The sequence below is a fragment of the Alnus glutinosa genome, chromosome 2 (genome assembly GCF_958979055.1).
Source record: "Alnus glutinosa chromosome 2, dhAlnGlut1.1, whole genome shotgun sequence".
NCBI classification, from domain to species: Eukaryota; Viridiplantae; Streptophyta; class Magnoliopsida; order Fagales; family Betulaceae; genus Alnus; species Alnus glutinosa.
In genome coordinates, this window is record NC_084887.1 from 8,420,649 (window position 1) to 8,446,741 (window position 26,093).

Sequence of the window (26,093 nt, forward strand, 5' to 3'; positions counted from 1 at the left end):
TTTTATTTATTATTTTTTTTATGAGTACAACTCTTTAAAATTAATTTTTTATCATTAAATATTTTCATGTTTTAGTTTCGTCTACCCTTATTTCAAATCATAGTTCTGCCCCTGATCCACCAAACATCTTGTGACCCGATACAGTGGCGTGAGTTTGGGGAAGACCCATGATCATTGTAGGTGTTGTGTGAAGAGTCCCGATAGGCCAGGTCTTGCGATATTTTAATAGTTTGAAAAGAACAATGCTTTAATCGATGGTTTGGAAAACCATTACAAATTGCGTGATAGTTTGAAGAGAATATATATTACATTTTTATTTTATTAATTAACTAATGTGTCTGTGTTTATCTGTATAACCGATATAAGTGTCAATAAATACTATCACATTGGCCCGGCATAATAAAAATCTAATATATAGTATTACGCTTACCATGTGCATCATCACGCACCATAACTTCTCATGGCGGTGATAGGTTTTCATATGAAGTGTCTATGTATGGTGGAGAGGCACAAACACAATCCTTTCAAAGGTTCCATGATTCCTTTATGGTCGCCCATGTGATAAACACAAACCTTTAATTGTCCAAACTTTTTCCGTCCTCTAGCTTTCAAAACAATTTTTCCCAAGTACGATAAACGTCCGGCCGAAAGAAAGATTATATCACCATTTTTGGTTCAACATCGTTCACCAAAAAAACAAAGGAGCCAAACTAAGAACCTTCCAAGCTTGTACGTCCTTTGTGGCGCGGTGGCCGCGCGCTAACCACTCGGGAGACATCCAGAATTTGGTCAAGCCCACGTGTAAAAAAGCTCCAAATGCCGGGGTATTTTGGTCTTATAATTAAGACAAAACATAATTTGGAACATATTCCTATCATTATCGACAATTTGTTTGTGCGTAGTAAAAAAATGATTTTTTTTTACAATTTTTTTGCATAATTTTTATACAATTAAAATATATTGGTGGGATTTATGCATAGTAAAACGAAAAATAATTCATCATCACCGAAATATACAACTTTTCACCATCTTATCTATGTGACAAGGTGGTCCCCCACTTTATTTTATTTTTTAAAAATAAAAAAACTCTAAAGTTAGTAGGGGACCACCTTGCTACATAGATAAAGTGGTGAAAAATTGTATATTTCGGTGGTGGATAATCATATCTCTGGTAAAACCTACATGCATGAATTCCACCGATGTGTCTTGATTGTGTGAAAATTGTGTAAAATGAGTTGTATAAGAATTTGAGTAATGACGAAGATCCATTTCTTCTTTTGTCTTTTTAAAATCGATGTAATTTTTATATTTTTATTCTATAATTATTCACTAATATTAAAATCGCAGTCACAATTTACATATTTATTTATTTTTTTAAATAAAGATTGACTATACCGTCACGTCTACGAACTATAAAATAAAAACCATAAGTTATAGTGAATGGGTATTTTGGTCATTTGAAATGCGGCAAAACTATAAAATTGGAATATACTATGCTCATTATTCATATGCTTAGTAAGAACTTGCAGAAGGAGTGGAATATGCCACCAACTCATATGGTTTTGGACGGACTGTAGGGTTCCACTTCGATCGGATAAGCCCAGCCATCAACATCCTCAGACCCACGTGTCTTCTCTAGTACCAACCATGCCCTTGCCAGCTGTCAACTCGATCGCTCGATTCGATCCCAATTTTAGTGGTCCCCACCACGTCAAAAGATTAGGATAAACCTCATCACTTTTTTAATTATATTAATCATTACTATCTATGAATAAAATTATAAATATATTTCAAAATAGGATAGAATATTCGAAGATTATCCGAAATAGTTTCCACACTCTTATCGCATTGCTCAAGCTGACATGGCACCCAGCTGTTCAATCTGCCCCCAGCATCCGAACAGATCAAACTTCACTCATCGCCACGTAAGCAGCAAGCCAGACGTACTATCAAGGAGAAATGGTATCGCGCCGCGTCTCGTATGTCCACCTCGGACTTGTGGGTCCCACGTAAGGAACTCAGAAAATTCCACTATAAATTGGAGACATCGTGGTTTAGGGAAAACCATTCAAACCACGTGGTTCTTAGATTTGCGCAGCCTCACATTCCCGTAGCCTTAGCAATGGCTGCAATTCGGCCGACTCGCCGGAGCTCCGATGAGATTTCCGACTTTTCTGAAGGAGGGACGAGTTTTGCCGACTTGGTTTTTGGGTATCTGGAGGAGGATCAAACTTCATCTGAAAATTCGTTCAGTTCCAATGGCTACAACGATGCAGACGAAGATGAAGATGAAGATCATGAGAATCCTTTCAATGTTGAAGAAAACAAGGCCTTTTGGGAAGAACAAGACCGAATTCTCCAGGTAAATTTTCACATAAAGTTTTGGCATATTAACAAAGTATTTTATTTTTATTTTATTTTATATTATTATAAGGGTAAGATATGAATCTATTATGTGTAATTTAAGATTTTTTGCATTTTTACAGGGAACATTATATAGAACCAGTTCAATTGAGACAAAAATCCGGCAAGCCACAAAGGAGGCGTTAAGAGAATTTAGGAGTATGGATAATCAATGTGTGTGTCCAAGACCGGTGGCCGGAAGTTGCCGGAATTGCTTGCAACGAGAAATATGCAACCGGCTTATAAATATCGGCTATAATTGTGCCATTTGCAAATCTAAGTGGAGGGGCAAACCAGATATCCCATCAGGTACACAATATTCTGATTTCTGGGCCAACGGTTATAATGGAAAATGAAAAACTTAAAAGAGTACTAAATTTGAAAAATTATTAATTTTTCAGGGGAGCACACTTTCTTGGAAGTTTTGGACAAATCGAACCCAAAGAAAGGAGATGTGAGGGTGTTAATTGAGTTAAATTTTCGAGCAGAGTTCGAGATGGCGAGAGCCAGCGATGAATACAACCGATTGATTAGCCGGTTGCCGGAAATGTTTGTGGGGAAATCGGAGAGATTACGAAGCCTGATTAAGATTTTGTGCTGGGCGGCGAAAAAATGCATGAAGGAAAAGAAAATGCACTTGGGGCCATGGAGGAAGCACAAATACATGCAAGCTAAGTGGCTCGGTACATGTGAGAGAATGACACCGGAAAAATTGCCGATGGGATTTTCCGACCGGCTGCCAAAGCCCAAGGCCTCCATGCTAACCTTTGATTTGGTCGAGACTTTGGCCGGATTGCGTTTTATTACTGCAGTTGAAGTTGTGTGATTTGTGAGAAACAAAAAGTTTTGTACCACGGTTTTGGTTTTGCCCCTTTTGGATTTGTAATATAGGCTTTTGTAAAATTCCGAGAAAAAAATAAAATAAGTGAGCGTTCATTGTGGTAGAGAAATGCTACAATCTCAATTGGTATTTCATACGTGTACAATTTGAATGACGTGGCACCTCATGGTCGACGGTTGCATATTTATGAGATATGAGTTGAATTTGTAGCATTTTTTGTTACGGTATAATGCTATAACAATAAATAAATAAATAAATAGCGACGTGTATTTTTGAGTACTATGACTTGAAATAAAGTTGAGGAATTTTTTCCAAAGTTACCGCTAACTTTGCCTAGCCAATTTAAATATATATGAAGCACAAAGTTCATGAGTTTGGTAAGCCACTTTTTATGAGCATCAACTAGCTAAAAAATAAGAATAGTACGTAGTTATCTTTTTGGCCAGATAATGTAATTAATAGAAAAGAATACAATTGTTTGCCAAGTGGCCCAAGTCACAATTTGCACTTGCTTATTATATATATATATATATATATATATATTTTGAAGCATTGCTTATTATATATATACTAGAAAGGCTAGACGGCAGTAATGCTTAACATTTTGACTACAATGGGTCCAAAATTGTATAATAAAGAGACAATGAATTAAGTATCTTATGGTAGTTGGATAGTAACGGTGAAATTTCTTTCTGTTTATTATCTGGACAAACTTGATGCTCCCACGGTCAAATTAGGTTAATGGACACCTACAAAACAAGTAGGGATAATAGGAGACTTGTCGTTGGTTGCCGGCGGGAGAACTCTAAAATACTTAAGTTAGCAAAATGAATTGTATATTGCTCAAAAGGAGACTTAGGGTTTTGTAAAATTTAGCGTATGAATATGAGTCACTACAAAAAAAAAGAAAAAAAAAGAAAGTATTTTTGAACGGTTTTAAACGGTCCAGAACAGGTAAAAAACCGTCAGGAATCAATTCCTGACGGTTTTTTACGTCCGTCGGGAATATAACGTCGAGAAAATAAATTCTGGACGATTTAGGGGCCCAAACCGTTAAGAATCATTAATTATTATTATTATTATTATTATTTATAAATCTATGCGTGTTTGAATATGAATTTATTTATGTTGTCTTGCGGTCATCTCCCTCATTTGCAAATCCACCGGAAATCCAACAAAAATCACTGAAAATCACTGGGTTCATCTCTCTCATTTGCAAATCTAAATATCTCCCTCATTTTGCAAACAAAACTTGGCACTGAAAATCATTGGGTTCATCTCCCGGGTCTCTAAAAATCCTTCACAAATCACTGGGTTCATCTCCCGTCTGTTCTACATGATTATTGTCCATTTCTCTTGATTTCCCATGATTTTTCTTTGTCTATATATTGTCTCTTCGTCTTCAACCGATTTCCCTTCCTCTTCATTCGATTTCCTTTCTTTTGTAGCGGTCGTTGTCTTAGGTGTACGTTTTTCTTCGTCTCGTCCGAAGGATTTGCCCAATAACCCAAAACACAACAACGAAGACCCAAATATTTCACCCTATTTCAATAACCTAAAAGAAGACCCAAAAAACCTACAATGAAATCACCCTCAGAAAGCAAACCCATGCCAAAAATAAGACCTAAAAATCAACAACGAGAATAAGGGAAAGATTTGGGGAAGCCAGAAACGGTATCTTTTTTGTCGAAGATGGTCGACTGTGCTCAGCTGGTGGATGGCGGTCAGTGTGGTGGAGGGACGAGATGGAGAGAGGAAGGAGGAAAAGATTGGGGGGAAACATTTTGGCGAAGAAAGAATGGCTGAAATGTTCTTATCTTGGTTTTCAAATTTTTATTTTATTTTATTTTTTTAAGGAGAAATTTGAGTGAATTTACAGACGGTTTGGGACTAAATCATCTTGAAATTTAGTATTTCCAGACAGTTTGGTCAAACAGTCTGTAAATTTACATTTCTAGGCGGTTTGGTCAAACTGTCTGTAAATTTTTATTTCCAAACTATTTCCAAACAGTTTGTAAATTTAGTTTTACAGACGTTTTCGTCTAAACCGTCTGCAAATTTACATTTACAGACGGTTTGTCCCAAATTGTCAACAAATGTCACGATGATTTTAAAAAAAACCGTCGTGAATTATTTTTTTGCAGACTATTTTCAAAACACTGTCTGTAAACTTTTTCATTCCTGACACTTTTATGAAAAGCGTCAGTAACAATTTAATTCTAGACGGTTTTTGAAACCGTCTAGAAAAAAACCGTCTGTAATTGCCCATTTTTTTGTAGTGAGTCTATGGTTGTACCTAGATTGGTGATATGACTTTCCCTTATGTAGAGCATTCATTGGTATTGGTCTTAGACAGATTCTGCGCCTACAATCATGGTGTAAATTCGAATTGAAATCATGGAGTAATTATCATTAGTGCTTCCATCCCGTCATTCTTTAAGCAAGGGTTACTGTAATACCCCAACCAAATATATAGCAAACCTCAAATTTAAAAGATCTTTTCTAGAAAAGTGTAATAATAAACACGAAGAGAATTTAGGTTAGTAAATATATAAAGGTAATAACAAATATGGGGATTAAATGAAGAAAAATGAATTCATAAGACTTAGGAATTTTGGATCAGGTGTTGCATTCGAACAACCCGAGCCCGTTCGGACAAGACAACTCATTTGAACGAGACAACTTATTTTTACACCATTCGAATGTGCCACGTAGGACACCACAATTTAAATAATTTGAAACTACTGTTAGAATGGGAGACGCGCCGTTTGAACAAGATCGTCTTGCATGTGAAAGGAATACGTCCAAATCTCAAAATTTTGGGAGAGAGTCCCTTAAAACCCTGGAAGGAACCCTAGAGCTTCATTCCACTTGACTTCCAGCAGCCACCATAGAGAAAGTGACAGAGAGAGAGATGAAGGGGAGGAAAGGTAGATGTTTTAGGGTCTTGGAGTCAAGGAGCCCCCTAAGCTTCAAGCCCTAAGGATATGAAATCTCAAACCTAACTCTTCATTTTGTGTTTAACTATGTACTAGAGTGTTTTTTTTTTTTTTTTTTTTTTTTTTCGTGTATAAGAGTGTCAGTATGGGTTTGGTAGGGTTGAGGTAGGATAAGGGATTAAAGTTAAGGTTTTGAAATTTTTTTAGCTTCTTAGAAAAGCTTAAAATTTTAGGGGACTTAAGTTTGCCTAATGCCTAAAGGACCAAAGACAGTGTGCATATGCTTAGATCCTTAGGACATTTTGTGAAGTATGGCTTAAAGGAAAAGAGAGGGGAGGGAGAAATTTTGAAATCTTTAGGTCAAAGTACAAAGTTCGATTTTTGGGACTCAAAAATGTGTTACAATGAGTAAAAATGGTGACTTTGGGGTTTTAGGTTGCCTGAGGGATGAAAAGAAGGTGAAAATGATGACTTTTGGCATGGTTGGAGGAAAAGCCAGGGAAGACAATCTATGGTGTTTTCTAGGGATGTAAATAAACCAGTTCGTTTGACAACCCGTTCGGTTTAGTCCGATCTGAACTCGAGCTCGATACTGTAGAAACTCGATCGTTACTGTAGAAACCGCTCGATTAGTAAGTGATACATACCCGACTCACTCGACAAAACTCGATAGGGGCTCGCGATCGACCTCAGCTCGTTTAAAGCTTGACCGGATAGCTTGCCCGGCTCGTTAATCCGACTCGTTAGCTCGTTCATATCTTACATATATATTAGTAAATAGTATATATATATATATATGTATATATATACATGTATATATGTATATATATACATGTATATATGTATATATATATATATATATATATATATATATATATATATATATATATATATATATATATATATATATATATATATATATATATATATATATATATATATATATATATATATATATATATATATATATATATATATATATATATATATATATATACCTCGTAATCCACAAATTAATAAACGGCTCGTCGGACTATGGGGGTGCCGACCGGACCCCCACTCCGATGCCTAAGTCAGTTCAAACTAATTTTCTGGAGAATATGTACAGTCTTAAAAGCTCAGAGAATCTGGTTCCTCTCTTTAATACCTGGCGTAGTAGTCTTATTTATAGGCTCACAGTTCACAGTTATAAAACTGCTAGAGTGCTTGGAGCATAATCTAATTAGGAGTCTGAGTCCTAGATCACATAGTCTTGAATCTTATCTTTCTAATTAGGAGTCTGAGTCCTAGATCACATAGTCTTGAGTCTTATCTTCATAGAATTCAAATTGGGTAGTAGAGTCCAAACTGGATATGACACTCTCTTTAGCTAATGTCATTCTATTAGGTACCTTATCCCATATTTGATGGGATAGAAGTCTATCTTGATATATTTTGAATATCCGTCTTTTTGGAGATAACGACTGGTCTTGTACTTAGGTCTGATCTGGCTGGGCCAACCCGATGGGCTCGGCCCCTGATACTACCTTAGGCCCACGTGTCTTTGGAGCTGATTATTTCTCCAACATATATATATATATATATATATATATATATATATATAGTATTACATATTAATTATAATACTTTGATAACAATATTTAGTATGTTAAATCAACATATTAAGTAGTTAACATATAAGTATATACATATAAACACATATATCACATCACACATGGTTAACAATAGTTATATATTATACTTATATTATAGTTACCTAGTTATATAGAATATATTAGACTTACTATTTGTTCACATTATACATATACCATAGTTTATACTCTCTAGTTATATATAATTACATATTGTTAATTTGTTACTTATAAACTATAGTTATGTACTATATTTTATAATATGCCTTATATAGTTACATATTATATATTTATGTTATTAATAAATGCATAGAAGTTGTTCATAAACTTGGGCTTGAATTCTTCTTTGATCACTCATTGAAAAATTTAATAGTTTACCTCGAGTTCTAGTTGAGCCGAGCTTCTTAAGTAACTCGGTTCAACTCGAATGCCATTTTCAACAAACTCGAGCTCGAGCTCGCCCGAGTTTTAAACGAGCCGAGCTTGAACATGCAATTTATAGCTCGGCTCGAATTCGAGCTCGACTCATAAACAAGCCAGTCTTGAAATCTTCAAACTCAACTCGACTCGACTCGGTTCGATTACATCCCTAGTGTTTTCGTTTGAACGTGGGATACAGATGTTCGAACGAGGTGCATGGACTCGTGCAAACACCATTCCAACGAGAAAACTCATTCAAACTACTTTTCGAATGCGGTTCATATGGGTTAGGGCAAAGTGCATAATTTTAGGTTTTCAAACATTAGGTTAGGGTTTATAATTTAAGGACCCGACTAATGGTAGAGTATATTTGCAAACAAATGGGCTAAGGTAACAAACGAGACCTTGACGAAAAATTTATACGCAAGGTAGGTAAAAGCACATGAAACCTTAAAGTTATAACTTTTTCAAGTATGTCTATTTTTTTATAAATAATAAATGCGAATTTTCTTATAAGCATGAAATGTCTTACAATCTATATGATGTAAGCCCTAAAACTTTTGAAATGAAATGTATAAACTTTTATGGCATTTAATTACATAAGTTTCGTATAGTTCATTTACATATGTAAAAAATTATGAAATAAAAAGATATACAATTGTATGACATGACCACAAGTGAACTGTTGTGTGAATTGTTACCCTGCTAGCACCTTTGGTAAAACCCTTCGGAATGATGTTCGAAAGAAGCTGGAGAGGATGCCTGAGAAGACCATCATTGAGAGACAGGATCTGTAGAAGTCTCTCAGTTAAGCCAGAACTCCCACTTCCCAAAGGGCTCATGGGTATCCGGCCTGGATGAACTTGCCGGTACACCTGAAGATCTCTTTGGCGAAACAGCACCATTCTTTGGTATCAGTCGGGACGCCGGATAATCTTCTGGACATTTCTGAGCATTAGGTTCTCTAGCATCTGCACCCATAGAAACAGGTTCCTCGGTATGATGAGCATTCTCGGGTCTGAAAAGATTGATGAAAATCTGCTTGATTTATTATCAAGGCAGAGGCTATGTTTGTATTTATATAGAACTCATTACATGTTTAGCTCTTGAGCTTATGAATAAGACAAGTGTATGAAACTTAGTGTACATAATAAACAAACAAATAACTGGATCCAATGCTGAATGCATTGGGTGAAGTTAAGCTGAAAACATGTGGCCTGGAATCCTGGATTGTAGGCGGCTTCTAGCTGCAGTGTCAGGCTAATTAGGAGGCTGCTGAATTCCAAGATGATTGCTCATTGCAGACTGATTAGGAGGTTGCTGACTTCCAAGATGAATGCTGTATATGGTATGCTGTGCATACGGCTGCTGATGCAAGGGAAAGTTGGAGTGTTGTTGGACTGGTTTTGGCATGCTGTTGGGAGGATCTTCTTCTAGCTGAGTGAGGTGTGGACCATCTGGATCATCTTGATTCTCTTCCTTAACACCCCTTCGCAAACTGAGGGGAGGAACAATCCTCAGTTTGTCTTTAAGGAAGCAGAAACGATCGGCTGTGTGCCCCTTAGTAAAAATGTCAGCCAGTTGTTCAAGTGTAGACAAATGGTGCAGCTGAATGTCATGATTAGCTACCTTTTCTCGAATGAAATGAACATCAACTTCAATGTGTTTGGTTCTGGCATGAAAAATTGGATTGGAGGCAAGAGCTAAGGCACCTGAGTTATCACACCAGATTGTAGGAGGGCAGGATAGTGTAAGGTGGAGCTCCTTCATAAGCATTCGAAGCCAAAATAGTTCAGCCACAGTGAGAGAGAGGGATCTGTATTCAGCCTCAGTATTGGACCTTGAGACAACATGTTGTTTCTTGGCAGACCGTGAGATCAAGTTGGGTCCCAGGAACACTCCATACCCGGTGGTGGATCTTTTGTCATCTGGATTTCCTGCCCAATCAGAGTCACAGTAGGCAGTGAGGTTAATTGGTCCTTTGCAGTAGTGTAGGCCGGAATTGAGAGTTCCTTTGAGGTAGCGGAGGACCCTTTTAGCAGCTGTGAAGTGTACTGATGTAGGGGCATGCATATGTTGGCACAGTTGGTTAACTGAATAGGCAATATCTGGCCTAGTAAGTGTGACATATTGGAGTGCTCCTACTATATGCCTGTATTCAGTTGGATCTGGTAGAAGTTCCCCATCATATTTGGACATCTTAGAGCCAGCAGTGCAGGGTGCTCGATAAGGCTTAGATTCTGCCATTTGAGTTTGGTGAAGGAGGTCAAGAACATACTTGGTTTGTCTAAGATGCAAGCCATTAGTGTCTCTTGTGGCCTGGATGCCTAGGAAGTAACCAAGAGGCCCAAGGTCTTTCATGGCAAAATCTGTCTTCAACTTGGCAATCAGCATGTTCATAGTAACTGCATGATTTCCGGTGAGGATAATGTCATCGACATAGACTAAGAGAAATACATGCACAGAGCCATAGTGATAGATAAAGAGAGAGTGATCTAGTTGAGAACCCTTGAAGCCAAGGTTTAGCAAGGCTTGAGACAACCGGGTAAACCAGGCTCTAGGTGCCTGTTTGAGAGCATATATGGACTTGTGCAGTTTACAAACATGGTCAGGGAAGGATGGATGGACAAAGCCCTGTGGTTGTTCCATGTAAACTTCTTCAGCAAGGACCCCATGTAGGAAGGCATTTGATACATCCATTTGCTTAATTGGCCAGTCAAATTGAACTGTAAGAGCTAGGATTAGCCGGATAATTGCAGTTTTGATGACAGGACTAAATGTCTCATAAAAGTCAACACCACCTAATTGATCATACCCCTTTGCAACCAACCGAGCCTTATACCTGTCCACACTGCCATCCAACTTTTGCTTAATCTTGAATACCCATTTGTTTCTCACTACATTGTGATGAGAGGGTCGTGGACACAGAGTCCAGGTTTGGTTGGAGAGGAGAGCATCATATTCATGGCCCATGGCTGCAATCCATTCGGGTGAGGAAGCTACCTGCTTGTAGGTAGAAGGTTCTTGAGGTAACATTGTGACTTGCAGGGCTGAAATGGGGTATTTGAGGGTATGAAAGAGTTTGAAGCCAGGGAACTCCTTGGGTTTCAGGTTGCCAGTCTGAGATCGAGTAATGATCCAGTTAATGGGTGATTGAGTGAGGGGTGAATAGGAGTTGGAGAGAACAGGAGTTGTTCATGCATCTGAGGAATCAGGATCATTGGATGTGGTGAATGAGGTGGTCATAAGTTGTTGAGGTGCAGGATCAGGTAGATGAACATCTGGACTAGGCTGTGGAGAGTGATCACTGTCAGTGCTTCCGGATTCAGACATAGAATTTTGGTGTGTAGTATTTACTGCTGGCTGTGTGGTTGAATCATTGATGAGTGGTCTAGGGGCAGGATTTAGGTAGCTGGGTTGAGGATTAGGCAAGAAGACCAAGGGGTCATGTGCTGCTACTGTTACATTGCAGGGACCTTGTGAGATGGACTTGCTTTTGGCAGGGAATTGTGTTTCATCAAAGATAACACTTCGAGAGAGTACAACCTTGTGAGTTGTTGGATCCATGCATCTATATCCTTTTTGATTTCCTCCATATCCAATGAAGATACATGGCTTGCTACGAAAGGATAGCTTGTTATTGGCATAAGGCCGTAAAAGAGGATAACATAGGCATCCAAAAGCCCTTAGGCAGGTGTAATCAGGCTCTCTCTTCATTAACTTGGAGAAAGGGGATTCTTGTTGTAAAACATGTGTAGGGAGCCGATTGATAAGATATGTGGCTGTGAGGAAAGAATCAACCCAGAATTTTGGTGAGAGACTCGACTGTGCTAGTAGTGTTAGACCAACTTCAACAATATGCCTATGCTTCCTCTCAGCTATGCCATTTTGTTGAGAGGTATGTGGACAAGTTAGCCTATGAAAGATACCATTTTGAGACAGAAGTTGCTTGAACTGAACAGAGGTATACTCCCCACCATTGTCTGATTGAAACTGTTTAATTTTAGTATCAAACAAATTCTCAACAAGTAACTTGAACTTGACAAAGTATTGATAAACTTCAGCTTTATTTAGGATAGGATAAAGCCAGGTAAACCGACTATAGTCATCAACAAAGATTACATAATATCTACACCCACTTAGAGAAGGAATAGGGGAAGTCCATACATCCGAGTGAATAAGTTCAAGAGGGGTAGAGTTACATCTTGTTGACTCAACAAAAGGGAGTTGCTTGGATTTACCAAGCTAACAGGACTCACATACTCGAGTCTTGTCTATGGAACCAGACAAAGGAAGCCTTTGGTTCTTCAAAAGGTACTGGCCAGTGGAGGAAGAAGGGTGTCCTAGCCTTTGGTGCCAAACCTGGTCTGTGGTCTTGACTCCAAGGTAGGCTGCAAACCCCTTCAGATTATTTAGGTGCTTCGGATATAAGGGAATAGGATAGAGTCCATTCACACTAGGTCCCTGGAGCAGCACCTGTCCCGTTTGGTTGGCCTTCACAAAGAAACATGAACCAGTTAAGGCAAACTAGCAGTTATTGTCTATGCAGAACTTTTTAATAGAAAGGAGATTAGCTGATGCATTTGGACATTGCAAAATGTCTTTAAGAAACAAACGGGGATGATTAGTAGAAGAGGAGTGAACAACCGAAGATCCAAAATTTCTGATGTGCAAACCTGTTCCATTACCTACTCCCACCATGTCTGCACCTTCAAATGGCTGAGGCTCATGTACGTTGGCTGCTTCTGCTATGATGTAAGCATTAGCTCCAGAATCGGCAAGCCACTTTTGAGTTCCATACTCATCATTCAGATGTGCAACCATGGCAGCTAGTTCATTAGGTGGAAGTTTGCCTTGGAAGGAGTAGTTCATCCGGTGATAACAGTCAAGTGCAGTGTGATTATTCTTACCACATATCTGGCATACGGATCAAGCATTGAACTGAGGTGGATTCATGTTTGCAGGTTGTTGTCCCATGTCATGGTTTATGAGAGGAGGCTGGTGACTTGGAGCAGGGTAATTTCTAGTGGGAAAGGAAGAATTGCTTCGGTGAGGTGGTGCTAGGTTGTTCCACTGTGAGAAAGGTTGGTAGGCAGTGTTGTTTCTTGGAGGAAAACGGGAATTGGGTCTTGGAGGGTACCGGGGTCTCCTAGATGCAAAGGAGTTTTGATGGAGAATGCTTGACTGACTTGGTTTGTTGGCTTGAAATGCAAAGTTTTCAGCTCCTGCAGAATGTTGCTGCTGGTTTTCCAGTAGCATCTCATGGTTGAGTAATTCTGACTGAAAGTCAGTGAAGCTCAGCTCCCGATCCTGTGTAGTGAAGGAATGGACTGTCACAAAGGTGTTGAAAGCTGGACTGAGGCCTCCTATCACATAGGAGATGAGGTCATCACCTTCTACTGGTTTTCCAGCAGCTGATAGTTGATCAGCCAATTGTTTTGCCGAGTTGAGAAATTATGTGCATGTCTTGCTCCCTTGCTGCAAGGTTTGCAGCTGTCTCTTAAGATGAGAGATTCGAGACTTAGATTGAGAAGCAAACTTGGTTGCTAGAGTTGTCCAAGCTTGAAAAGAGGTGTTGACTCCATACATTGAAGACACTATTGATGGAGTGAGAGAGCTGATTATCCAGCTTATGAGAAGTTGGTCTTTCCTCTGCCATGTAACATAGGCAGGATTTGTGATTCTGTTGCCTTCCTCACTATTGATAAACTGAGGGGGACAGTAATCGAACCCATCAACCAATCCTTGCAGGTCATTTCCTCTAAGGATAGGTTGGAATTGTGACACCCAAGCTAAATAGTTGGGGCCTTCAAGCTTAAAGAGCTGGGAGAGATTTGGCAGCATTGAGAATGTTGATAGATTTTCTGTTGGTGGATTGGTAGAAGAAGATGCGTGGGTTGTTGGGTTGGTGTTAGATGCATTGGAGGTTGTCATTGAGCGTTGGCTTTGGATGTGCTATGATACCATGAAAAGATTGATGAAACTCTGCTTGATTTATTATCAAGACAGAGGCTATGTTTATATTTATATAGAACTCATTACATGTTTAGCTCTTGAGTTTATGAATAAGACAAGTGTATGAAACTTAGTGTACATAATAAACAAACAAATAACTGGATCCAATGCTGAATGCATTGGGTGAAGTTAAGCTGAAAACATGTGGCCTGGAATCCTAGATTGTAGGCGGCTTCTAGCTGCAGTGTCAGGATGATTAGGAGGCTGTTGAATTCCAAGATGATTGCTCATTGCAGATTGATTAGGAGGCTGCTGACTTCCAAGATGAATGCTGTAAATGGTATGCTGTGCATACGGCTGCTGATGCAGGGGAAAGTTGGAGTGTTGTTGGACTGGTTTTGGCATGCTGTTGGGAGGATCTTCTTCCAGTTGAGTGAGGTGTGGACCATCTGGATCATCTTGATTCTCTTCCTTAACAAGGTCTTGGAGAATCATCTCCTTCCAGATCAACCACTTTTGGAGGAGGAAAAGACATTCCGGCCGTCTGGGGTACATCAACATCCTCAACAGCAACTTGATCATTCATCACAGTCTCAGCTTTCGAGACATCGGGATCGCCCGAAAATTCATGTCCCGGGGTCTCGAGAATCATACTTTCCAGTTGTGGAGGCACGATAGAAAGAGGAACAGGTACACCAAGGTAGGCCATCTGAGGCTTTGGTATCGAATAGAGACATTAAATCCCCGATCACGCTATCAAAATACTAGTGTATTAAGCTTCATCTTCTTGGTAGCATAATCAGGGCTTACTTTCTATGCTGTAAACTCTTTTGTGTTTTTGGGCAGAAGCCTTACCGACCGAGGCATTAGACGGCTTGGCCTTGAGGCTTGAGTCTTGGAAACCTTTGCCCCATGATGCCGACACTCACCTGAGGCTCCATGGAATGCACGGATGGCAAAGCTAAGGAGTTTAGGGCCGGTAGCGTTTTGCCCCTCCTTTTCTCTTGGCACGCCCTTTCCTTTATCTGAGGCAACCTTGCTCTTATCTGAGACAAGTTTCCCTTTACCTCTGTCCGAGACGTCTTTCCCCTTATCCTTAGTCAGGACAACCCTCATTTTAGCTACAGACTTCGTCATTTTTCTGGTTGGGGGGTATCCTAAAAACTTCTCCATATGCTCGTTGGACGTTAGGAAGTTAGAATCAAGGAATGGGCAATTCTCCTTCTTCTTGGCTCAAGCTAGTATAGCATCCACTCATTCCTGCTCCACTATCAGATCAAGAACATTTTGCCCTACGAAAGAATGGGGGTAAAGAGTAAGAGAACAAAAGAAGAAGAAGAAGAAGAAGGAAACAAAAAGAGAAGGTCAGAAAATAAGGGAACTTACAGTGACTGTTCGGTTCCACCCACCTATGAGGAATCCTTCCCCCCAATATAGGACCCTCAGTAAGGGAAAATCCAAGTCTCTCGAGACAAAGAAACAGGTCTCCCACTTTTTGTTGCTGGAATAGGAAGATCGCAGATATATCACCTTAGACTTCTCCCGTACTTGAGAAGAAAACAACCAATTGTACTTGACTGCGCGATATACATAGAGAAACTCCTTAATCGTCAAGGGGTTACCTTCCCCTAGCACAAAGGGCCAAAGAATGCAACAAGAAAGGAAACACCTCCATCCTTTTGGCTTAATCTGGCTCAGAGCCAAATTAAGGTAACCTAGTAGATCCCGAGCTATGGCCAGGAATGGGAGCCTTAAACCAGATTTGAACATGGTCTCCTAAAGACATACCTCTTTGGATTTCTCGCTGACAATGGCTCTAGTATCAAAGTCACCAAAGCAGGGACGGAGCCAGACATTTTTAATGGGAGGGGCCAAATATTTTTTTTCTTTTTTTTTAAAGTAGGATTAAAGTATGAATGGCTATTTTGGTTGGAGACAACCGGTCCCACATGGTTCAATTACAAGAAAAAAAAGACTAGTCAGACGTACGACTTCAATGCTTCAGTCTATTCCCTCTGTCACTCCCTCAGGCGTCAGACAAAACAAGATGGCGTCATTTATGAAATGGGAGAGAGAAGAAAGTTCAGCCTTCTCTTTGATCCTTTCGGAGCAAGATTCATTCTGGGAAGATGGATATCACTTCTTTCTCTCTTCACCGGTGTATGTATCTTTTTTTTCTTGATTTTCAGAGAAAAATCTAGGTGTGTGTTCTGTTTTCAGGTGGAGGACACAAAGAATATGTGTTTGATTGAGGGACAAGGAGGCCTAACTATCCAAAGAATGGAGCTCTGGTGCTCTCCATGCACCCTTCAATGGAAGATGCACGTCACAAGGAGGCTTGGGATGAAGACCCATCTCCGACCACTAGGAATTCCTCAGCCGATTTCAATGTCTCATCCTCTTTGGTCTCTGCCGGTATGGTGGTAAAGGCCCATATATAGCGTGTCCTCAGCTCCTATATCTCAAGGATGTTAAATATTGTATGGTAAAGGCCAAGATCGATGTATAGTAAATATTTTTTTCTTAAGAGTTGGGGGTGGGGCCATGGCCCCTACCGGCCCCCCCTCCCTCCGTCTCTGCACCAAAGTGAAACGCCACAAAATTGGGAATAACATAAGGAAAATGTTATTTGCACTACAAGGGTACAACAAGGACACAACACTCCCTCACATGGGGGTGGGTCCCAGTGTGTGGAGCCCACCCCCATGTGAGGGGGTGTTGTGCCCCTGTTGTGCACCTGTAGTGCAAATAACAAGTCCCATAACATAACTCCTCGATCGAGCCTCATCTTGGGCTCTGATTATAGATCTCCATTGACTTGCGTGAGATGGGTCGGATGGAGCAAGACCCTTCAGAGCATCGACGACTAGAGTGGGATTCGAGGGCAACTTCTACGAACTAGCAAATGGGCAGTGCTCAGACAAAGGCAAGGCAGGCTAGGTTCAAGAAGAGGAAGGACTTAACAAAGATAATCATTCATTGAGTTTCTTAGGGTGCATTTGGGATTGCAATTTTGTAGAGAAAAAGTGCAATTTTAAACAAAATCGCAGAAAATGAACCGTTTGAAAACTGCATTTTTAAAAAATTGCGATTTAAAAAGCAGAAAAATGCTTATTCAAATCGCAAGAAATGATGTGCTTTTTTGAAAACGCAGTATTTTAAAAGGCTAACCTGTGATTTTAATGGTTAAACTACAATTTTGCCTAACGCTTAACTGTGTTTTTAAAAATCACTTTTTTTAAATCGCACATTTTAGAATCGTTATTTTTAAATCGCACTTTTTGAAATCGTAAACCCAAACGGACCCTTAGACTGGTATAGTACACGAATAGAGGAACACGTAAAACAAAAACCCTATAAAACACGATTCTAAGGAAGTAAAACCGAAGAAAGTTTTTTGGATGAAGGCAAGCCAATGGAATCCAAGCAGCAATAAAAACTAAAAAGAAATGGATTATGAAGGTTGAAGAATACGAAAACCGGAGCAAATGCAATGCACAGGACAAGTGTTCAAACACGACGCGATGTGCCTAACATATATAGTGTATGCTCTCAAAAGGCGTGCACCCACTATAAAGTCTCATAGGACACTAATAGCTGCACAACAGGTTGTGCACAATTTGTGCATAACCCATTCACATTGGTGGGACCCACTTGCTTTTCCCTTAGTACGTAATGCCACTCATGTCAAGAATCCCGAGAATCGGCACAAATCCCATAATCAATAAATCTCCATTATCGTCACTGACACGTCAAATAAGGAAATTGAGGGGTAACTGTTGAGGATTGGGCCAACTAAGCACTTTGGCTCGCCAGAATAGTCCTATCACGGCCCAATAGTAAAATGACCCAAAATAATAGAGGAAAATCCATCATGCACCAGTCTCGGGATTTCCTGAGACTCTAGGGAAAGCTCCTAAACGACTAAGAGTCCTATGCCAATAAACTCATCAAATCCCGTATATCTCGAGCTAAGGATAAATTCTAGCAACAGCTCAAACCAGAGAATAACGGAATTGAGTTGGATCCGGCCAAACACGACCTCCCTCATTCCTATAAAAAGATGATGAAGAGCAGGTAAAAGGGGTTCAAAAATTTCACTCTCCAACAAAAGCTCTATTCCATATGTTTATTGTTTCCTCTCAAAGAAGGAACTGGCTTGAGTGTTGAAGCTATCCTCGAGCGTATAATCCCTGACAAGCTCGCATACACTCTTTATTCTTTTGCAAGATTTCCTTCACTTGCCTTGGGTGCTCCCCAATATTGGAAACTGTACCAACAAGATCCATACATATATTGTACCATATATTTTTCACCCTTTATTTTACTAACTACGCTTCTAATGAGACTTAGAAGATTCTTGAATGCATTTTATAGAGAATTAAAAAAATAAAAAAACATAAAATAAAGGGAAAACTACACATAGCTCCCTCAAACTACCACTTCATTGTTAATGTTCTCCCAAATTACCAATTGTGTCAATAGCCATCCTAAACTACCAAAAAAAAATGTCAATTTCCTCCCAATAAAAATACCCTTAATAAAATTATAAAAAAGAAAAAAAAAACTAAAATTAAAAAAAAATCAAGAAAAAAAAAATTAAAGGAAAACCAGTTTTTCATATTTTTTTTTTTCGAATTATAAGGATATTTTTGTATTATTGAAAATTTTTAGGGTTATTTATTTATTTTTTTGATTTTGTTGTTTTGGGGGGGACATTGAAATTTTTATATAGTTTAGGGGGGATATTGACAATTGGGTGATAGTTTGAAGACGATATGTGTACTTTTCTTCAAAACAAAATGGGTAAAGATTTTGAGGAGAAAAGGGAAAGGAGAATATAAATAATTGAGGTAGTTCACTCATAGCAACTTAAATTAAGTAAAGTGGAGAAGCTTCATTTCATGATGTAGGTTGTTTTGAATAATTCTACTCAGACTGGCCCATTAAAAGAGTCGTGGGTGTTCGGGTCAGTTCTGGCCTAAGGAGGAGACAGCAGGACTCTCCAGAAGTCCTATTCTAGGAGATAGACACCAAGCAGCTATTCCCGAGAATACGCGATGGGAAGTAAAATCAAACTGGGTCCCGAAAATATAGACGACCTGGGACCAAAAGTCAGCTTAGGTATCGGTTATCCTAGGTGAAAATAAAATTTGACTTTTAAATAACCAAGTGTGTATTCGTGTGCAACAAAATATCTTAAATGCGGAAAATAAAAGAGACAAAATATTTGTTGACAAAGTGAAAACTCTGTGAAGAGAAAAAACACTCCAGGGCAGCCTAACACAGGAAATTCACTATTCAAAGACAGAGCAAGTTACAAAACACTCGTACTCACAAAACCTATTGCAGTAGTCATACTTTTAACAATAACACGAAGCCCATTGTGAACGCTTTCCAACCAAGTCTCCTACTTGAAGGGGTCTTTGATGAATTCCTTTACCTTAGGGCCGACCCCTAAGATAGACTTCACACGAACAAAGGTAGCACACACCGGTAAACGGCTAGAGAGCTAACAGATCTTCAATTCTCCTTAAACACTCTCTCTAAGCACTATGTAATTCTATATTGAATTCTTACAAATAAGAAGGCTATAGCCATCGATTTATAGGCTTCAGAAAACCTAAATCTAGACAAATTCGGACTCTGGTTGTGGAGCGTCCTGACAGAAGATAGCCTCATCCGGACGGTTTTCTATGACCGCCTTTCCAGAATAGTGCAATTCTTCCCATAACAGGTCCACGTCCGGACAGCTTGGCCTAGCGTCCAGATGGTCTTCGCTGTAACTCATTTCCGCGTTCGTAAAGAAAACCCGGAATATTCTAGAATGCTGGGTAGCGTCCGGACAAGTAGCCACGTTGTCTGGACGTCTTGTAGAAACTTCCCAAATAAGTGTCCACTGAAATCTAACTCCGACTAGAAATTAGAGAAGCTTGACCTAGCGTCCAGACGGTGTTGCCCTGGCGTCTAGACGTCTTCAACGTTGAAGTTTCTAGACATTGCGGGGAGTCCGAACGCCTTCAAAGGCCTGTCCGAACAGTTTCGTAGGAACCGGCTAGCTGACTTGGAATTTGCATGGAATCTTCATGAACATCTTCTAGAAACTTGTGACAAGGCACAAGGTTTGAAATAAACACTGTCTATAAAAATTGAAGATTCTGAATAAGACCGATAATTCTGTTTAAATAGCAACCATTACATAAAGTGTTGTTGTCATCCATAATGTAGCCGACATAAAATACTAACAAACTTCTCATTTGGCCATTCTAGGATAAAAAACACTTGATCGGTTTGGAAATACATTCCCGGTCTAAAAATAAAAATACTCCCCCCCTTTTTGTCTCAAAAGGACAAAGGGTAAGTAGAGTATAAGAGAAAAACATAACCAAAAATCAAAACAAAAACAAGAGAATAGAACAAGGTTAGGTCTTCAACAAGAAATGAGCACACACATGTATCTAAACTTGTGAAAACAGTCAGATAGCTGGTCAAAAATGCACAAGCATATGATAAAGAGTTAAGTATTCAATAAGCATAAATTTCCCGTTGGTAGAGATATTTCAATAGTCAACTTAACTCATGCAATGTGTGTGTCTATGAAGACTTTCTCAGTAAGGTATGGTTTTTGTTGATAAGATTTAAAGCAACTGAATTTTCTAAAAAGAGAATTTCACAGTTAGATCAGTTAAAAGTCAAACCTTATCTTACTAGAGCCTAGTCACCCTCATATGATACTCTCCCCCTAAGAAGCAACACTATTTTGAATTTTACTTGCACCACGAAAGACAAGATATATAGCTGAATCAGTATAGAAGCAGTGAATTTATTCATGTAACAATAAGCTCAGAAGTATAAATGCTTATTTCTTTGAGGTGTTGCAACTTAAAGAGGAAGGCATAATTTCTGGGGCTAGGTTCAACTAGAGAATTTGTCAATTGACAATCTTAGCACATAAAAAATCTCTCTAAAAGAATTTTCAGAAGCAGAAAATCAGAGATAAAAAAATGTACCTTAGGGGAGTCTTGGATAATGCACATTTTTGTCGCATGAGGAAAGCAACTATCTAGTAAAGATGAAGCAGGAAAACTCAGCTCATATCCGACTTAGAAACTTAAGCATATGAATGTATATTCTATCAAAGCACAGAGAACTGTTAAAACAGATAAATATACATGAGAGAGCTTAAACCTTTATAAGAAACCTTACATCAAATCCCCCCCCCCCCCCCCCTTTTTTGAAAATAAAAGCAGAATAACAACAAAAATATGCAACACAGGAAAAGAAAAATCTAGTCCAAGCATGTAAGGTAAGGGCAAACTTGACCTCAGGGAGAGAGGTTTACCTTTACCAAGACAGAAAAGCAGTCGCCCGACGTGCTTTGTCTGTCATCCTTATGAAATACCTACAGAAATTTCTCAAGATAACAAGAGAAACTATATAGGGATAGAAAAAAATGGTTCCATAACAAATATGCAAAACATGTGTAGGATATGACAATATAAAAGATGCAACGCAAATGTACCTTACATGTACTAGGATTTAGGAACTGTAATCCTAGGCATGTGTGACCTCACCTACTAGGTGAGTCCGCTCCCCCTTGAGAAGTGAGTGTGCCTATCCTATCCTCCATCCTTCGGCTGCAGTTCCATATATCTGATCAAGCTTCGCATAAAGCTGCCAGCAATGGGCAATTCTTCATAGGATGGATACTTTAGGCGTCTACGGCTTTTCCTTATGATGCTGAGATTTGTTCTTCTTTGGCAACCAGGCTTGTTTTATAGGAACAAACCTCTGCTTTTGTCACTGATGCCTTGGAGCATGATATCTTAAATGAGGTCCAGACTTTCTAGGTGGGTCCTTTTGAGGCTGGGGACCCCTGGGTTTGACATGACTTTTAACTCCACATTGGTGACATATGGGAGTTTTGTGCATTAGTGGAGCATACCTTGATAGTTTCCTCTTAGCCTGATGCTTCCTAGGAGGTCTGGTGCTAGAAGAATCTTTCTTTGGCAACTCCTTCTTCACTTTAGACCTCTAAACAAGTACGTGTGGGCACTTAGGTCGGATGTGACCGCTCAACCCACGGTGATGGCAAATAAGGAGAAACTTTTGAGTGAATTGTCTCCTATATGGAGGAACATATGTTGTCTTGGAATGTTCTTCAACATCATTTTCCTTCTTAGAAGCATTTTTCTTATTCCAAGTTCTTGGGAATTTTAACTGACAACAATTTGGTCTAATATGTCCCATCATCCCACAATGATGACATGTAGGTAGGCTTTTCTCTGTAGAATGCTTAGATTTTGCAAGTGTAGTATTATCATTCTCACAAGAAACCACAATAGCCTTACCTTTGTCATTCTGAGGCTTTGAACTTGAGGGTTTCACAAACACAATTTTGGAAGTAGAAGCATTGTTGGAGGAATCAATAGTGATAAGTCTTGAATTATTCAATTCAAGACCCCTTAATTTGCATTTGTTAAACCTAGTTCGTATTGTATATATAACGTTTTGTTATGTTTTAGTGTTTTCTCTTATTTTCAGGTCTTAGTTGAAATCTAATTCAAAATACTTGAATTAGACCTGAAAATACATCAAGGGTATTTTGGTCATTTCCAGAGCTCGAAACTGATCCTGAGAAAATGGAAAATTGTCCAAGGCATTTCGATCGATCGATTATTTGTACAGCAATAATTCGATCGATCGACTTCTCGATCGATCGACATAAATTCGATCGAGCGAATTCGTGTCTTCCAGAAAGTTCAGATATTTTCAGATCTTTGTATTGTTTGTGCGATCCAAATTTAAAGTTGGATTTTGTGGACAGAAATGAACGTCGACCAGCTCTGTTTGTGCGGCTAGGATTCACCCTCTATGATCTTTTGTAAATCCAATTCTCTATATATATGAGATTAGGGTTATAGGTTAGATCATGCATCTTTTGAGATTTCGGATTTGCTCAGATGTATCACTTCAATTCTTTGCGTTTTTAGTTTCCTTTAGTGCACGATTTCTGGGCTTAGTTCCAGAGAGCTTGTCCCCTTTCTTTAATTTCAAGTTCTAGTTTAGCTTGTTCTTCATTTTCTTTCTTTCTTGTAATCCGATTTTCTTTAAGTTTAATATAGTTGTTCTTAATTCGTTTCTTTCTTGTTTCTTTACTGCTTTCCTTTAAATTCATGCTTAACTTAGATTCAATTCATGTCTAGCTAATTTAGTCCTTAGGGTTTGATCAAAAGTCCTATCCAAAATCATGTAGTGTTCTTGATGTTCTTAGGATTTTCTTTAGATGTTTGATGATTGTTGAGGGCTAGGGAATATCAAAACCCATGCTAAAAGGTTTTGGTATCAAGATTCCAATCAAATTTATTCATGAAAAAGAGTTTAACTTGTCTATGAGTTTTCCTTGAAGTCTTGAGTAAAACCAACGTTCTTGGAAACAAGAACGATGTCTTTTTCAATGGTGCTATTTGACATGATGTATGATTTCTCATTAGAGTTACCTTATAGGGTATGCTAGGGAACACCAATCATTTCATCCCTTTGGTAGTCTAATTGTCTTTCAATTGTAGTTTAATTTTATGTGGAATGATTTGGTGTGAAACTAGATATCTTATCATTGTGGCCTAAATAGGGTTTTCGTGTATTGTGTATACTTATTAGGATGTGTTATAGAGTAGTAAGCTAGGGCACGTTAGTCTCTCCACACCTTCGGTAGAGTAAAATGTTTTCAATTATAGTTTAATCTTTACGTGGAGTTGATTAACGTAAATCTAGGTGCTTTATGATTACGTCTTAACGAAAGTATTTTCATGTCGAGGTCGTCGTAATGGTTGACGCCCATTACGCGCTCATATCAAGTATGTTAGGAAGATTCATATAGACTTTAAGCATTGCATAGGTTGAGGATTGGATATGATCAACACCCTAAGTTTTCTTTTAAGTTAATTTCATTTCCGTTTTCATTTCTTTCACCTTGTCGTTGTAGCTTCAATTCTACAACTTTTGTTTTTACTTTTGTTGATAAATTAAGTTAGATACGCTCTTCTCATATCCTATTATGCAAAACAACCAATATTTCTCTGTGGTTCGATCACCCTTACTATAGTACAACCGATTCGTACTATTGCGAGTGGTAAACTTATAAATTTAAAATCCACGTAGCGCTTGGCGTGCTACCAAATAGCTACATACTCGAGACCAGTTTTGTCAGATGAGCATTTCTGACCTGTCAGCATCTGAGCTAGCTTGTTATCTGAGAACTTCTCCAATTGTAACTGTGCATCCATCAGTTTATCTTCCAAGTCCATGATCTTCTGAAGTAATGTGTCTCTTTCTGTCTTCATATTGTCCATTTTCATCACCTTCTTCTTATAGGACTCTCTCATCTTCATGAGTTCCATGTACAAGACACAATATTCCTCATTCAGTTTTTCATCACTATACTCAGAGTAGTGAAGATCATCCTGATCTTCATGTGAAGCCACATAGGTTAGAAAATTCTCAGGAGATTCTTCTTCTTTCTCAGACTCATCGTTGAGAGTTGTAATGTAGGCCTTCCCCTTAGCTTGCTTAAGATTTGCACATTTAGTTCTCATGTGCCCAAAGCCAAAGCACTCACAACATCTCTGACCTCTAGGATCTTCATCTGGCTCGGCTTCACTGGGAGTTTCCTCAGTCCTTCGATGAATTTATTAGTTTTCATCAATTTATTGATCCTGTTGGCGATCATGGCTAATTCCTCTTCATTGTCTGAGTCTTCATCTGATGAGACTTTGCTTTTAGTTGCTTTGAAGGCCATCTCCTTTGCTTTCTTGACTGAAGGTAGGGAATACTCATAAGTTTGAAGAGATCCCACCAACTCTTCAGTCTTCATAGAATCTAAGTCATTGCTTTCTTCAATGGAAGTCACTTTAATCCTGAAACGCTCTGGCAAAGACCTTAGAATCTTTTTGATGAGTCTTACATCAGAGACCCTCTTCCCAAGACTTACCATCGAGTTTCTCAAGTTGTTGATCTTGGTGCAAAACTCACCGAATGTCTCATTCTCTAACATTTTAATTTCTTCAAATATAGAAATCAACATCTGGAGCTTGGCAGATTTAACAAGTTTGGTGCCCTCATATGTTGTATCTAAGATTTACCATGCTTCTTTAGCTGATTCACAACTTGAAATTCTTGCGAATTCAAATGGGGGAAGCGCTTGACATTGAGCATGGAGGGCTTTATCATTGGAAAGTCGTGCACTATTTTGAGCAACAGATAGTTCGGCAGTTGTAGCCTTTGGTTTAATCCAACCAGATTCTACAATTTTCCAAACATTAATAGATTTTAAAAAGAAGCACATACGAGTTTTTCAATACCCATAATTCGTGACATCAAAGGTAGGAATGTAATGAAGAGATTGAGACATTACAAAAAAAATAGAAGTAAAAAAGATCACACTCAAGAATTAAATCTTAAACAGAGTGTACCAAGCTCTGATACCAAATGAAAATAAAATATGACTTCTGTTAGTTTGTAATTGGCCACATTCTGTTGGACAAAATCACTTCTTTGTATTGATGCTTTTAAACATGGATTCCGTTATTCAGAGTGCTTCCAGAAGATTCTGCACAGTTTACAAGTTAGAAAATTTGGTTCCCTACCAGCCATCCGGAGGACGTGATATATCGTCCGAACGCCCAACTGTCCAAAGCATCATCCGTTTGGATGACGAGAACTTTCCGTCCGGACCTTCCTCTGTGTCGAAAAGCTTCGAACTGTTCCATCTTGCATCCGTCTGGATATTTCAGTAGCACGTCCGGACGACACTCAGTGTTCAATCAGCTACGGGATTTCATTCCAAAACACAGATATGGGAAGTTCGCTGCAACCATCCGGATGATATGGAATCTCGTCCAGACG

The 26,093-nt window shown here is 38.9% G+C and overlaps 1 protein-coding gene across 1 annotated transcript; it reads left to right on the top strand.

Moving 5' to 3' along the window:
• Positions 1–2,060: 2,060 nt before the first annotated feature.
• LOC133861184 (uncharacterized) lies at positions 2,061–3,353 on the top strand. The gene is made up of 3 exons (XM_062296907.1): positions 2,061–2,362; positions 2,487–2,712; positions 2,805–3,353. The coding sequence occupies exons 1-3, from the start codon at positions 2,123–2,125 to the stop codon at positions 3,227–3,229; spliced, it is 891 nt and encodes a 296-aa protein (XP_062152891.1). The 5' UTR covers positions 2,061–2,122; the 3' UTR covers positions 3,230–3,353.
• The last annotated feature ends 22,740 nt before the right edge of the window (positions 3,354–26,093 follow it).

Bases quoted from the DNA above. Each gene is read 5' to 3' on its own strand.
- LOC133861184 (XM_062296907.1), top strand. From the start codon at position 2,123: ATGGCTGCAATTCGGCCGACTCGCCGGAGCTCCGATGAGATTTCCGAC. The intron at 2,363-2,486 runs GTAAATTTTCAC...GCATTTTTACAG, and splicing joins AACAAGACCGAATTCTCCAG to GGAACATTATATAGAACCAG. The intron at 2,713-2,804 runs GTACACAATATT...TTAATTTTTCAG, and splicing joins CAAACCAGATATCCCATCAG to GGGAGCACACTTTCTTGGAA.